Source organism: Ranitomeya variabilis, chromosome 8 (genome assembly GCF_051348905.1).
Source record: "Ranitomeya variabilis isolate aRanVar5 chromosome 8, aRanVar5.hap1, whole genome shotgun sequence".
Lineage (NCBI taxonomy): Eukaryota > Metazoa > Chordata > Amphibia > Anura > Dendrobatidae > Ranitomeya > Ranitomeya variabilis.
In genome coordinates this window covers 41977536-41990667 of record NC_135239.1, presented here as the reverse complement: position 1 = coordinate 41990667, position 13132 = coordinate 41977536, and the positions used below count along the sequence as shown (strand labels likewise).

The following is a 13132-nucleotide window of genomic DNA, read 5'->3' as shown; positions in this document are numbered from 1 at the left end:
CATTTAGGGTGACCGGCTTTGGACTGGTCATGTGCCTTTAAGACCAGGGAATACTGGTCCCGTGCCATTAAGACCAGGGAATGCTGGTCATGTGCCTTTAATACCAGTGAATGCTGGTCATGTGCCTTTAAGACCAGGAATACTGGTCCTGAGCCTTTAAAGACTAGGGAATACTGGTCCTGTGGCTTTAAGACCAGGCAGGAGATACTGGTCATGTGCCTTTAAGACCAGGCAGGAGATACTGGTCATGTTAAGTAATGGGGGGAAGATGCAAGGGGAGAGTGCAGTACTTCCTTAGGCCCCTTTCACACTAGCGTCGTGCACTGCACGTCGCTATGCGTCGTTTTGTAGAAAAAACGCATCCTGCAAAAGTGCTTGCAGGATGCGTTTTTTCTCCATAGACTTGCATTAGCGACGCAGTGCGACGCATTGCCACACGTCGCAACCGTCGTGTGACGGTTGCGTCGTGTTGCATCGGACCGTCGCCACCAAAAAAGTTACCTGTAACGTTTTTGGTTCGTCGTGACCGTCTTTTCCGACCGCGCATGCGCGACCGGAACTCCGCCCCCGCCTCCCCGCACATCACAATGGGGCAGCGGATGCGTTGTAAAAATGCATCCGCTGCCACCGTTGTGTGGTGCTTTCAGTTTGCGTCGGTGTGCCGCAGCGTCGCATTGCGACGTGCAGTGCACGACGCTAGTGTGAAAGTAGCCTTACTCGGTTGCAGAATCGTTGTGCCCCTTTAATGCAAAACCATAGCCCATGTGTGTGCTGGCAAGGTGGACCAAGATGGCCACCGGGAGCTGCAGAGGTAGTAAAGTCTCACAGAGAGCGAGAGGCGCCAAATTTGGGGGGCGGAGCCTCGTGACTTCCATGAATATGCCCAAGCCGGGACCTAAATTTCTGCAGCCGGCGTGAGCAATACCAGGGTTGCCGAGGGAAGCGATCGCTCCCGTGCCAGGGAAGAAGCGTCAGAAGAGGTGGGCGGAGCCGCCTTAGCGGGCCATAGTGCGGGCGCAGCTTCCGGGATGCGGCCTACACATCGGCCGTAGCCGGGGGCTAAATTTTTGCAGCCGGTCGGAGCGTTACCTCAGGGAGGTGGGCCACAGGGAAGTTGAGGCTGCCTGCCAGCATGTGAATATCCCACTGCAGCTGGACTGGATCCACTCACCATCGGTGCACATCCCGGGCATGGAGCCAATGCGACGACTGGGTTTCAGCGCCGAGGAAAGCGCACGCAGTCTATTGGTCTATTGTTCTGCTACAGGTCAGGTATTGCAGCATAGACGGTTAGGGAGGTGGAGAGGAACCGTCCGCCTCCTTGTTCCATCCGCTTTAAAAGTGGTGGTGCAGTGGGGGCTGCTCGGACGCCATAGAGGGGCCTCTGTACATCCACGGAGTTCAGCCCCCGGGTGGACAGGGCCAGTTGTCCGGCTATAGGCCTGGCTCCAGGAGAGGATACATGGAGGTGACACTCCATGTAGTCGCCTGCTGCTGGTGTGGGGAGATCGGGACTCGAAGGAACCGTCGCCCCTGAAGTGAGCTCAGGCATGGCTTCCCATGTCGCAGGAGAGGGTACGGGGAGTTACTCTCCGCGTTCTCGCCTGTTCATGATTCGGGCGAGATCGGAACCTTGAACGGATCCGTCGCCCCTTCACTCAGTTAATTAAAAAATTAAAAAATTTACAGATAAGTAAAAAAATAAAATAAAAACGTTGGGGTCTGAACCAGACCCAAGTGCCTCCTACAGACACTAAGGCTACTTGCACACTTGCGTTTTCTGCTGTCTGTCGTTGTCCAGTAAAATGACGTATGGATGAACGTAACAAAAATAGTGAAAAAAAAACGTGTGTGACGGATGCGTCGTCCACAAATTTCCGGGAATTAAAAATGAAATGTCTGGAGAGACAGGGGGAGAGAGAGGGAGAGGGAGAGACTTTTTCCCCGGACTTGAAAATCCTTCCGGGTATGTTCAAAGGGGAAAAACGTGATACGTCGCTGGATTCCTGTGTGTGACGGTCAGCGATGGATCCTGCGTCCATAGGCTTCCATTGTAGCCGACGACGGACAGCGCAGGATGCGTCGCTGACAGATTTTCCGACGTCCACAAAAAACGTTCCTATGAACGTTTTCTCTGCACGACGGATCGCTATTTTATGATGGATCCAGTGTACGACGGATGAAACGGATGGCCATCCGTCACAATCAGTCGCCAATACAAGTCTATGGGAAAAAGCAGGATCCTGCATTCACAAAAAAGGAGATTTTTGTGTACTCACCGTAAAATCTTTTTCTCCGAGCCAATCAATGGGGGACACAGGACCATGGGTGTTATGCTGCTGCCACTAGGAGGACACTAAGTAAATAAAAAATATTAACTCCTCCTCTGCAGTATACACCCCTTCACTGGCTACAATTTCAACCAGTTCGGTAGTAAAGCAGTAGGAGCATGAACCAAAGACAAACTATGTAAAAAAAAAAAACCAAGAAGTAACAACAAGCCAAACAGGCTAACAGGGTGGGTGCTGTGTCCCCCAATGATTGGCTCGGAGAAAAAGATTTTACGGTGAGTACACAAAAGTCTCCTTTTCTCCTACGTCTCATTGGGGGACACAGGACCATGGGACGTAGAAAAGCAGTCCCTGGGTGGGGAGCAATATGCTAATACCCCATGTACCACTGGCTTGCGGCTAAGGAACTGCCGCTTGCAGAATGCGCCTGCCAAGGGCGGCGTCTGCAGAAGAGAGAGAATGAATGTGGTAATGCTTGGTAAAAGTGTGCAAACTGGACCACGTCGCAGCCTTGCAGACCTGCAGTGCTGACGCCTGGTGCCGAACGGCCCACGAGGCGCCCACCGACCGGGTAGAATGGGCCTTGATCCCAGCTGGGATAGGAACGCCTTTGGCACGATAGGATTCTTCAATGGCCAAACGAATCCATTTAGCTAGAGTAGCTTTGGAAGCGGGAGAACCATTCCTTGGCCCCTCTGGAAGTACAAACAGGACATCCGACGTGCGGAAGGGAGCCGTCCGCGAGACGTACCGACGAAGAGCCCTTACCACATCAAGAGTGTGCAGAGCCTTTTCAATGCGATGGACTGGTGCCGGACAGAACGAAGGCAGAACAATCTCCTCATTGAGGTGGAAAGAAGATACGACCTTGGGCAGAAAAGCGGGAGAGGTCCTCAATACTGCCTTGTCCGGATGAAAATTTAGAAACAGAGGGCGGCAGGAGAGTGCAGCCAACTCCGAAACCCGTCTGATGGACGTAATGGCCACTAGGAAAACTACCTTCCAGGAGAGGAAGGTCAGGGAAACGTCCTGTAGCGGTTCGAAGGGAGTCTCCTGGAGAGCTCCGAGAACTAAATTAAGATCCCACGGATCCAAGGGCATTTTGTAGGGAGGCGCCACGTGGGAGACTCCCTGGAAAAAAGTCTTCACCGGCAACCTATTGGCAATCTTTCGCTGGAAAAGGACTGACAATGCCGAAACCTGACCCTTTAGAGAGCTAAGGGCAAGTCCAGACTGAACAAACTCCAGTATGGTAGGGATAGAAAATACCAGAGGAGAACGCCCCTGTGCGTCGCACCATGAGAAAAAAATTTGCCAGGTACGGTGGTAACTGCGCATGGAAACAGGTTTCCTAGCCCTGATCATGGTGGAAGACACCTTGGGAGTGAAACCCGCTTGGCCTAGAATCCAGGATTCAACGGCCAGGCCGTCAAAGACAGGGCCCCTGAGTTCTGGTGGTAAATCGGGCCCTGTGAGAGAAGATCCACGCGATCTGGAAGACGCCAGGGGGCATCGGCGACCAGCTGAACCACTTCCGCGTACCATGCCCGACGCGGCCAGTCCAGTGCGACGAGAATCACTGGTACCCCCTCTGCCCTGATCTTCTTGATGACCCTCGGTAGCAGGGGAAGAGGGGGAAAAATGTACGGGAGGCGGAACTGGTGCCAAGGCAAGACCAGGGCGTCTGCTCCGATGGCCTGTGGGTCGAGTGACCGAGCAAGGAACCGTGGAACTTTGTTGTTCAATCTGGATGCCATGAGATCCACATCCGGGGTCCCCCAGCGAAGACAGATCTGCTGGAAAACCTCCGGGTGAAGGGACCACTTGCCCAAGGCGAGGCCCTGGCTTATGAAGAAGTCCGCCGCCCAATTTTCCACCCCTGGAATGTGGATCGCCGAGATGGGCGAATGATTGGATTCCGCCCAGTGCAGGATGTGGGACACCTCTAGCATAGCCGTCTTGCTGTAGGTTCCCCCTTGACGGTTGATGTACGCCACGGCCGTGGCGTTGTCGGACTGAATTCTGACTGGGTGACCCGCCAGAAGGTGGTGAAACTGGAACAATGCTAGTCTGATAGCTCGTATCTCCAGGAGATTGATGGGAAGGCGAGACTCTCGAGCGGACCACCGCCCCTGAGCTGTGTGATGTTTGAAAACCGCCCCCCAGCCTATGAGGCTGGCATCTGTGGTCACCACCAGCCACTGCATAAGGAGAAAAGATCTTCCCTGGGTTAGGGAGGACTTCAACGTCCACCACCTGAGGGTCTTTCTGACCCGTGGGGGCAGGATGAAGCGGCGGTCGAGGGAGGACGGATTGCCGTCCCACGCCGACAGTAGCGCATGCTGGAGGGGACGGAGGTGAAATTGCGCGAATGGAACCGCTTCCATGGCAGCTACCATTCGCGCGAGAACGCGCATGCTGAATCGGATGGAGTGGGAGACTGGACGGGAAAGACTCTGAGCACCCTGCTGCAAGGCCAAGGCCTTGTCGTGAGGGAGGATGACCAGACCGCGAGAAGTGTCCAGAATCATCCCAAGAAAAGAGATCCGCTGAGCCGGAATCGGACAGGATTTCTCGAAGTTTATCTTCCAACCCAGGCGAAAAAGAGTATCCACCGTGAGAGCGACGGACTCTACGCAGGCTGGGTAAGAAGGACCTTTTATCAGTAGGTCGTCCAGGTACGGAAGTACCACCACTCCCCTGGAATGAAGAATGGCCATGGCAGCCGCCATGACCTTCGTGAAGACCCTGGGAGCGGTGGCGAGACCGAAAGGCAATGCCACAAATTGGAAGTGCTCTCCGTGACATGCGAAGCGGAGGAACTGTTGATGCGGCGGGAAAATTGGGATGTGGAGGTAAGCATCCTTGATGTCTATGGACGCCAGGAATTCTCCTTTTTCCATGGACGCGACCACAGATCGGAGGGATTCCATCCTGAAGTGACGGATTTTTACAAATTTGTTTAGCAGTTTTAGGTCCAGAATCGGACGGAGCGATCCGTCCTTCTATGGGACCACGAATAGGTTCGAGTAGAACCCTTTGAACCTTTGGTCTAGGGGAACCGGAATGATGACTCCATCCGCTTGAAGTGCCCGTATGGCCTGAGGAAGAGCTGTTGACTTTGATTTTGGAGGGCAAGACTGGAAGAAGCGCGTCGGGGGGGGAGGAAGAAAATTCTATTTTGTATCCGGTGGATACCAGTTCCCTGACCCATTTGTCGGAAACGACTGAGAGCCAGGCCTGACGGAACAAAAGTAAACGCCCTCCTACCTTGTTGGAGCCCCCGGAAGGCGCAAGGAGTCATTGCGTGGGGGATCTATGGGATGTGGATCCCTTAGGCCCGGGTGGTCTCGGTCTGGGTTTCCAATTACGGTTAGGTCTGTAAGAGACCTGGGAGCCTCGGCCACCGCGTGGGCCTTGCCCTGATGCGGAGGTAGAGGGAGTGGAAGACCAGTTGGTATTGTTACAAAAAGTCCGAAATCGGGATTGTTGTTGACACCGAAACGGCCGGGTAGGCTTTTGTTGGGGAAGAAATTTGCTTTTTCCCCCGGTGGCATCCGAGATCATTTGGTCTAGCTTTTCTCCAAACAACCGACCAGCCTGGTAGGGCAGAGATGTCAAAGAGCGTTTGGAGGCAGAATCTGCTCGCCATTCCCTGAGCCACAGGGCTCTTCTAATGGAGATTGCATTCGCGGCTGCCTGTGCCGTGCAATTGGCTGCGTCTATTGAGGCATTGACTACGAAATCCCCCGCCTGGGCTATCTGGTTAGCCAGGTTGACTGCTTCTGGAGGTAAGTCACTAACTTGCATGGTCGTGGAAAGCGACTCGCCCCCAGCGACCATAGCCTTAGCCACCCAGGAGGCAGCGAAGGATGGGAAGAGGGAGGCTCCTGTGGCCTCGAAGACGGAGCGAGCCAGATAATCAATCTGGCGATCAGAGGGGTTCTTAACAGAGGAGCCGTCTGACAGGGATAGGATGGTTTTGGAAGCGAGATGTGACACAGCAGGGTCGACTGAGGGGGACTGCAGCCAGTCCTTGATTAGGTCCTGAGAAAAAGGATATTTGGCCTCTATGGGCTTTTGACCCATGAAGCGTTTATCGGGACGATCCCTATGTTTTTGTACAATTTCCTTGAACTCAGGATGAGTGACAAAAAACTTTTGGACACGTTTAGTCTTTTTGAACGACACCACGTGTTCGGACGTAGATACGGATTCCTCGTTCACTTTCAGGGTCTGGTTAACCGCCTCTATGAGAGAGTCGAGTGTCTCTTAAGAGGGGGAGAACTCCTGAACGTAGGAATCGTCGGACTCATATTCAGAATCGTTCAGGTTCTCTGGAGAAGGGGACCGGGAAGCAGAGGTCGCTGACGCTGAGAGACCAACTGGCCCGTGGTCAGGGGATGGAACATGGACCCGTTTTCTGGGACCCCGAGAAGGAGGAGATAAAGTACGCCCCCTGCTGGTGGACGGATCCGTACCGTCACCCGGATCCACCGCGGACTGACCTGAAGGGGGGCCCCGGAGGGAATCAACCAGGGCGACTAGTAAATCCATAGATCGTGTCAGAGAAGCTGCCCACTCAGGGAGACTAGGCTCCACAGGGTCGGTGGCAACATCGGCGGGAGGCAGCTGCACAGAGGCCGGGACACAATCCGCACACAAAGGACTAGTGTGAGCTCGGGGCAGGGCTGCATTGCAAGTGGCACATACAGTGAAAAACACTGTGTGCTTCTTGTTACCCTTTTTTGTCTCCCTGGATTGAGACATAGTGCCTTTGGAGACAGAGCGGGCAATATATGCAGGGAAGGGGTTAAGCTTTCTTGAAGCAACTTACCCACGGTCCTGTGCCTGTGTCCCCGGGGAGAGATTAGCCGTGGCGGTTCTCTGGAACGCTGTGGACGCGTGGACTCCTTGCAGGGAGAAGGAACAATATGGCCCCCGAGATCTGCAGGGCGCTTCTCGTCCCAGACGAGAAGCGCCGATATAGGAGGCGGAGTTACGGCCGTGGGAGGGATCTGCCCACTGCAGCCTACTCCGGCTGAAGAAGCCGGGGACTAAATTTTTGGGCCCTGCCGGCGATGTGCGGCGGCGGCCGCGACGTAGCGCTGCCGAGCACCGCCGACCCCCGGTCGACGGCGCCTCTCCCCGGGGACCCGGACCGCATCGCTGCCGCACATGGGGGAGCAGGGGGGTATGTACTTACAGCCGCAGTGCTCCCCGGTTCCCCGGACCGCATCTGTCACAGATCTGCCTTTTGTGAGGGTGCGCACTCAATCCATGCACCCTGGATGGGGGATGGAGAGGTCCCTGATGCATCCTCGTCTGCATACCAAAGGGGTTTGTTGGTGCACCCTGTTGGGGCTGCGGCACATCTTCCCCTGTCATGCACCGGAGAGGTACATTGCTCTATTGCAGGGGTGGTGGGGGGAAAAATCGGGACCAAGGAGGAACCGTTGCCCCGGCACAAGCTTTTCGTGCCCCATACGTCGCAGGAGAGGGACAGGGAGGAATACTCGCCGTGCTCGCCTGTTGCTGGTTCGGGGGAGAGCGGACCCTATAAAAAAGGAACCCGTCGCCCCCTTCACTCAGTTAGATAAAAAATAAAAATTTACGTAAAATTAAAAATTAAAATAAAAGTTGGGGTCTGAAAACAGACCCAAGTGCCTCCTACAGACACTAAGCAAGAACTGGTTGAAATTGTAGCCAGTGAAGGGGTGTATACTGCAGAGGAGGAGTTAATCTTTTTTATCTACTTAGTGTCCTCCTAGTGGCAGCAGCATAACACCCATGGTCCTGTGTCTCCCAATGAGGCGTAGGAGAAAACGACGGATTGTGACGGATTAAAAACGCAAGTGTGAAAGTAGCCTAAGCAAGAACTGGTTAGCTGACAGCCAGAAGGAGGGTGTATACTGCAGGGGAGGAGCGAACTTTCTTTGTATCACTTAGTGTCAGCCTCCTAGTGGCAGCAGCATACACCCACAGTCTGTGTCCCTCAATGAGGCGTAGGAGAAAGCCTGTTTGGCTGTGAGCGGGGGCGTGGCTGCATGAGCGGGCTAGGTGGCAGTGAAGCAGAGGCCTAAAATAGGATGGGAGCCTGCTAGGCCACCACAGAAGTCAGGACCTAAATTAAGAGTCCCAGCTTCAGGGATATAAAACACTGGAGAGCTGCGTAAGGCACATTCCTCTTTCCTCTGCATGCTGTTTGCCTGGATCATTCAGCCTCAGCGTGTTCCTTAGCGACAGTGCGAACGTCTTGGTCAACTTAAAGTGCTGCAGCCAGGACCATTCTACACAGCCAACACTCAATCCCAGGACTCAACTCCAGACATCAGCTATCCTCCACTCAGAGAGGACTGCGCACATCAGCCCACCCGATCCCCCCAGTCAACATTTTGTTTGCACTCCACGTAGCGATAATTCCTGTTGGGAGCCCTCTACAGCCTGCGACAATAGCACGTCCCTCCACTGTATAGGCTATTACTCTATCTCAATCAGTGCCCAACTTGACTAGTTATCCCAGACTTTAGTTACAATTATAGAGCGTCTACTTCTGCTGACAACTACCTAGAGTACCGTATATACTCGAGTATAAGCCGAGATTTTCAGCCCACTTTTTGGGGCTGAAATTGCACCTCTCGGCTTATACTTGAGTCATACCCGGGGGTCGGCAGGGGAGGGGGAGCGGGGGCTGTCTAATTATACTCACCTGGTCCAGGCGCGGTCCCTGGCTTCCCCGGCGCCGGCAGCAGCAGCTTCAGCTTCTTCCTGTACTGAGCGGTCACATGGTCCCGCTCATTACAGTAAATGAATATTCGGCTCCACCTCCCATAGGGGTGGAGCCGCATATTCATTACTGTAATCAGCGGTACCATGTGACCGCTGAATACAGGATGAAGCGCTGCGGCGTCGGGGAAGCAGGGACTACACAGCGCCAGGACCAGGTGAGTATACGGGGAGCGCAGCGCTGCGCGATAGTCACCTGCTCCTCGTTCCGGGCGCCGATCTGTCTCCAGCACTGACGCTGAGGTCAGAGGGCGCGGTGACGTGGTCAGTGCGCGCCCTCTGCTGAACGTCAGTGCTGGAGACAGATCGGCGCCCGGAACGAGGAGCAGGTGTCAGGTGACTATTGAAAGTGCCGAGGACCTGAGCGACGGAGAGGTGAGTATGTGATTTTTTTTTTATTTTTTTTTATCGCAGCAAATGGGGCAAGTGTCTGTATGGAACATCTATGGGGCCATAACGTTTCTGCAGCACTATATGGGGCCATAACGTTTCTGCAGCACTATATGGGGGCCATAACATTTGTGCAGCACTATATGGGGGCCATAATGTTTCTGCAGCACTATATGGGGGCCATAACATTTATGCAGCATTATATGGGGCAATAATGTTTCTGCAGCACTATATGGGGCCATGACGTTTGTGCAACACTATATGGGGCAAGTGTCTGTATGGGGCCATAATTAACGTTTGTAGGGCACTACGGTATATGGGGCAAGTGTGTGTATGGAGCATCTTATAGGGCCATAACGTTTGTGCAGCACTATATGGGGCAAATATCTTTATAGAGCATCTTATGGGGCCATAATCAGCATTTGTGCAGCATTATATTGGGCAAGTGTGTCTATGAACATCTTATGGGGCCTTTATTAACCTTTATGCAGGATTATATGGGGCATATTTTAATATGGAACATCTTATGGGCCCATCATAAACTGCATGGAGCATTATATGGGGCTCCTGATTCAATATGGATATTCAAAAACACTTAACCTACTGATGTCTCAATTAATTTTACTTTTATTGGTATCTATTTTTACTTTTGACATTTACCGGTAGCTGCTGCATTTTCCACCCTAGGCTTATACTCGAGTCAATAAGTTTTCCCAGTTTTTTGTGGCAAAATTAGGGGGGTCGGCTTATACTCGGGTTGGCTTATACTCGAGTATATACGGTAAGTTCGACCCACCAACTACAACACTGATCATAGTAGTGGTCAAAATGACCATGAGCAATTTTACAGTTTCAGTCTCCATCACTCTATGTTCTTGTCTTCTGTATCCTTTTTTACGGTTGTTCTTGTCGAGTCCTTCTCTGAACTTATGCTACTGCAACGCCCTGCACACGGGTAAGATACATAGTGAATAGGAAGAACTATACTACATTTCCAATTGGAGGTATTTGATAACCTACTACATTTTGGAATAGGATCTTGGCTATGGGAATACCCCTTTAAAACTTTATAGTCAATCTTATTCAAAAGGTTAACAAAAAAAAATGTATTCTTAAAATAACTATGGTACTTACAATTTGATCCTTTCTTCAATAAGAACATCATAATTTTCACAGTTCTCCTCACTATCCCAGTCTCTCCAAAGGTAATCAAAAAAGAATCTATGAAAGAACAAATAAAAATTATAGAGATCAGCCTAGCAAAAACTGAAGCATCAGGCATCAGAGAGGTGAAAGGTAGCAGTCATTGAGAGATATACTTGGACAGCTCTGGCCAGATCTAACTTGTGGAGGGACTTCTCCAGGGGATGAACCGAAGAGGAGGACAATTTCTTCATTAACCCCTTTCTGCCAAGTTGTGTCCCCATGCAGTCAGCGGGTGTGTCAAAAACGATTAACCCCTTCATGACCCAGCCTATTTTGGCCTTAATGACCTTGCCATTTTTTGCAATTCTGACCAGTGTCCCTTTATGAGGTAATAACTCAGGAACGCTTCAACGGATCCTTGCGGTTCTGAGACTGTTTTTTCGTGACATATTGGGCTTCATGTTAGTGGTAAATTTAGGTTGATAATTTCTGAGTTTATTTGTGAAAAAAACAGAAATTTGGCGAAAATTTTGAAAATTTTGCAATTTTCACATTTTGAATTTTTATTCTGTTAAACCAGAGAGTTATGTGACACAAAATAGTTAATAAATAACATTTCCCACATGTCTACTTTACATCAGAACAATTTTGGAAAGAAATTTTTTTTTGGCTAGGAAGTTATAAGGGTTAAAATTTGACCAGTGATTTCTCATTTTTACAACAAAATTTACAAAACCATTTTTTTTAGGGACCACCTCACATTTGAAGTCAGTTTGAGGGTTCTATATGGCTGAAAATACCCAAAAGTGACACCATTCTAAAAACTGCACCCCTCAAGGTGCTCAAAACCACATTCAAGAAGTTTATTAACCCTTCAGGTGTTTCACAGCAGCAGAAGCAACAAATAGGGGAAAAATTAACATTTAACTTTTTAGTCACAAAAATGATCTTTTCGCAACAATTTTTTTATTTTCCCAAGGGTAAAAGGAGAAACTGAACCACGAATGTTGTTGTCCAATTTGTCCTGAGTACGCTGATGCCTCATATGTGGGGGTAAACCACTGTTTGGGCGCACGGCAGGGCTCGGAAGGGAAGGAGCGCCATTTGACTTTTTGAATGAAAAATTGGTTCCAATCTTTAGCGGACACCATGTCGCGTTTGGAGAGCTCCCGTGTGCCTAAACATTGGAGCTCCCCCACAAGTGACCCCATTTTGGAAACTAGACCCCCCAAGGAACTTATCTAGAAGCATAGTGAGCACTTTAAACCCCCAGGTGCTTCACAAATTAATCCGTAAAAATGAAAAAGTACTTTTTTTTCACACAAATTTTCTTTTAGCCTCAATTTTTTCATTTTCACATGGGCAACAGAATAAAATGGATCCTAAAATTTGTTGGGCAATTTCTCCTGAGTACGCCAATACCTCATATGTGGGGGTAAACTACTGTTTGGGCACATGGTAAGGCTCGGAAGGGAAGGAGTGCCATTTGACTTTTTGAATGAAAAATTATCTCCATCGTTAGCGGACACCATGTCATGTTTGGAGAGCCCCTGTGTGCCTAAACATTGGAGCTCCCCCACAAGTGACCCCATTTTGGAAACTAGACCCCCCAAGGAACTTATCTAGATGCATAGTGAGCACTTTAAACCCTCAGGTGCTTCACAAATTGATCCGTAAAAATGAAAAAGTACTTTTTTTTCACACAAAATTTTTTTTAGCCTCAATTTTTTCATTTTCACATGGGCAACAGGATAAAATGGATCCTAAAATTTGTTGGGCAATTTCTCCTGAGTATGCCGATACCTCATATGTGGGGGTAAACCACTGTTTGGGTGCACGGCAAGGCTTGGAAGGGAAGGCGCGCCATTTGACTTTTTCAATGGAAAATTAGCTCCAATCGTTAGTGGACACCATGTTGCGTTCGGAGAGCCCCTGTGTGCCTAAACATTGGAGCTCCCCTACAAGTGACCCCATTTTGGAAACTAGACCCCCCAAGGAACTAATCTAGATGTATAGTGAGCACTTAAAACCCCCAGGTGCTTCACAGAAGTTTATAACGCAGAGCCATGAAAATAAAAAAATATTTTTCTTTCCTCAAAAATGATTTTTAGCCCGGAGTTTTTTATTTTCCCAAGGATAATAGGAGAAATTGGACCCCAAATGTTGTTGTCCAGTTTGTCCTGAGTACGATGATACCCCATATGTGGGGGTAAACCACTGTTTGGGTGCACGGCAGGGCTCGGAAGGGAAGGCACGCCATTTGGCTTTTTGAATGGAAAATTAGCTTCAATCATTAGCGGACACCATGTCGCGTTTGGAGAGCCCCTGTGTGCCTAAACATTGGAGCTCCCGCACAAGTGACCCCATTTTGGAAACTAGACCTCCCAAGGAACTAATCTAGATGTGTGGTGAGCACTTTGAACCCTCAAGTGCTTCACAGAAGTTTATAACGCAGAGCCATGAAAATAAAAAAATATTTTTCTTTCCTCAAAAATGATTTTTTAACCCACAATTTTTTA

At 50.4% G+C, this 13132-nt stretch overlaps 1 protein-coding gene across 2 annotated transcripts in view; it reads right to left on the bottom strand.

Annotated features, from left to right (window-relative positions):
• The window catches only part of SHCBP1L (SHC binding and spindle associated 1 like), a 121808-nt gene that overhangs the window by 86823 nt on the left and 21853 nt on the right, over window positions 1-13132 (bottom strand). For both annotated transcript variants that reach the window (XM_077275971.1, XM_077275970.1), the window contains exon 4: window positions 10602-10688. In XM_077275971.1, coding sequence (XP_077132086.1) covers window positions 10602-10688 — 87 coding nt within the window. The remainder of the gene's footprint in view (window positions 1-10601; window positions 10689-13132) is intronic.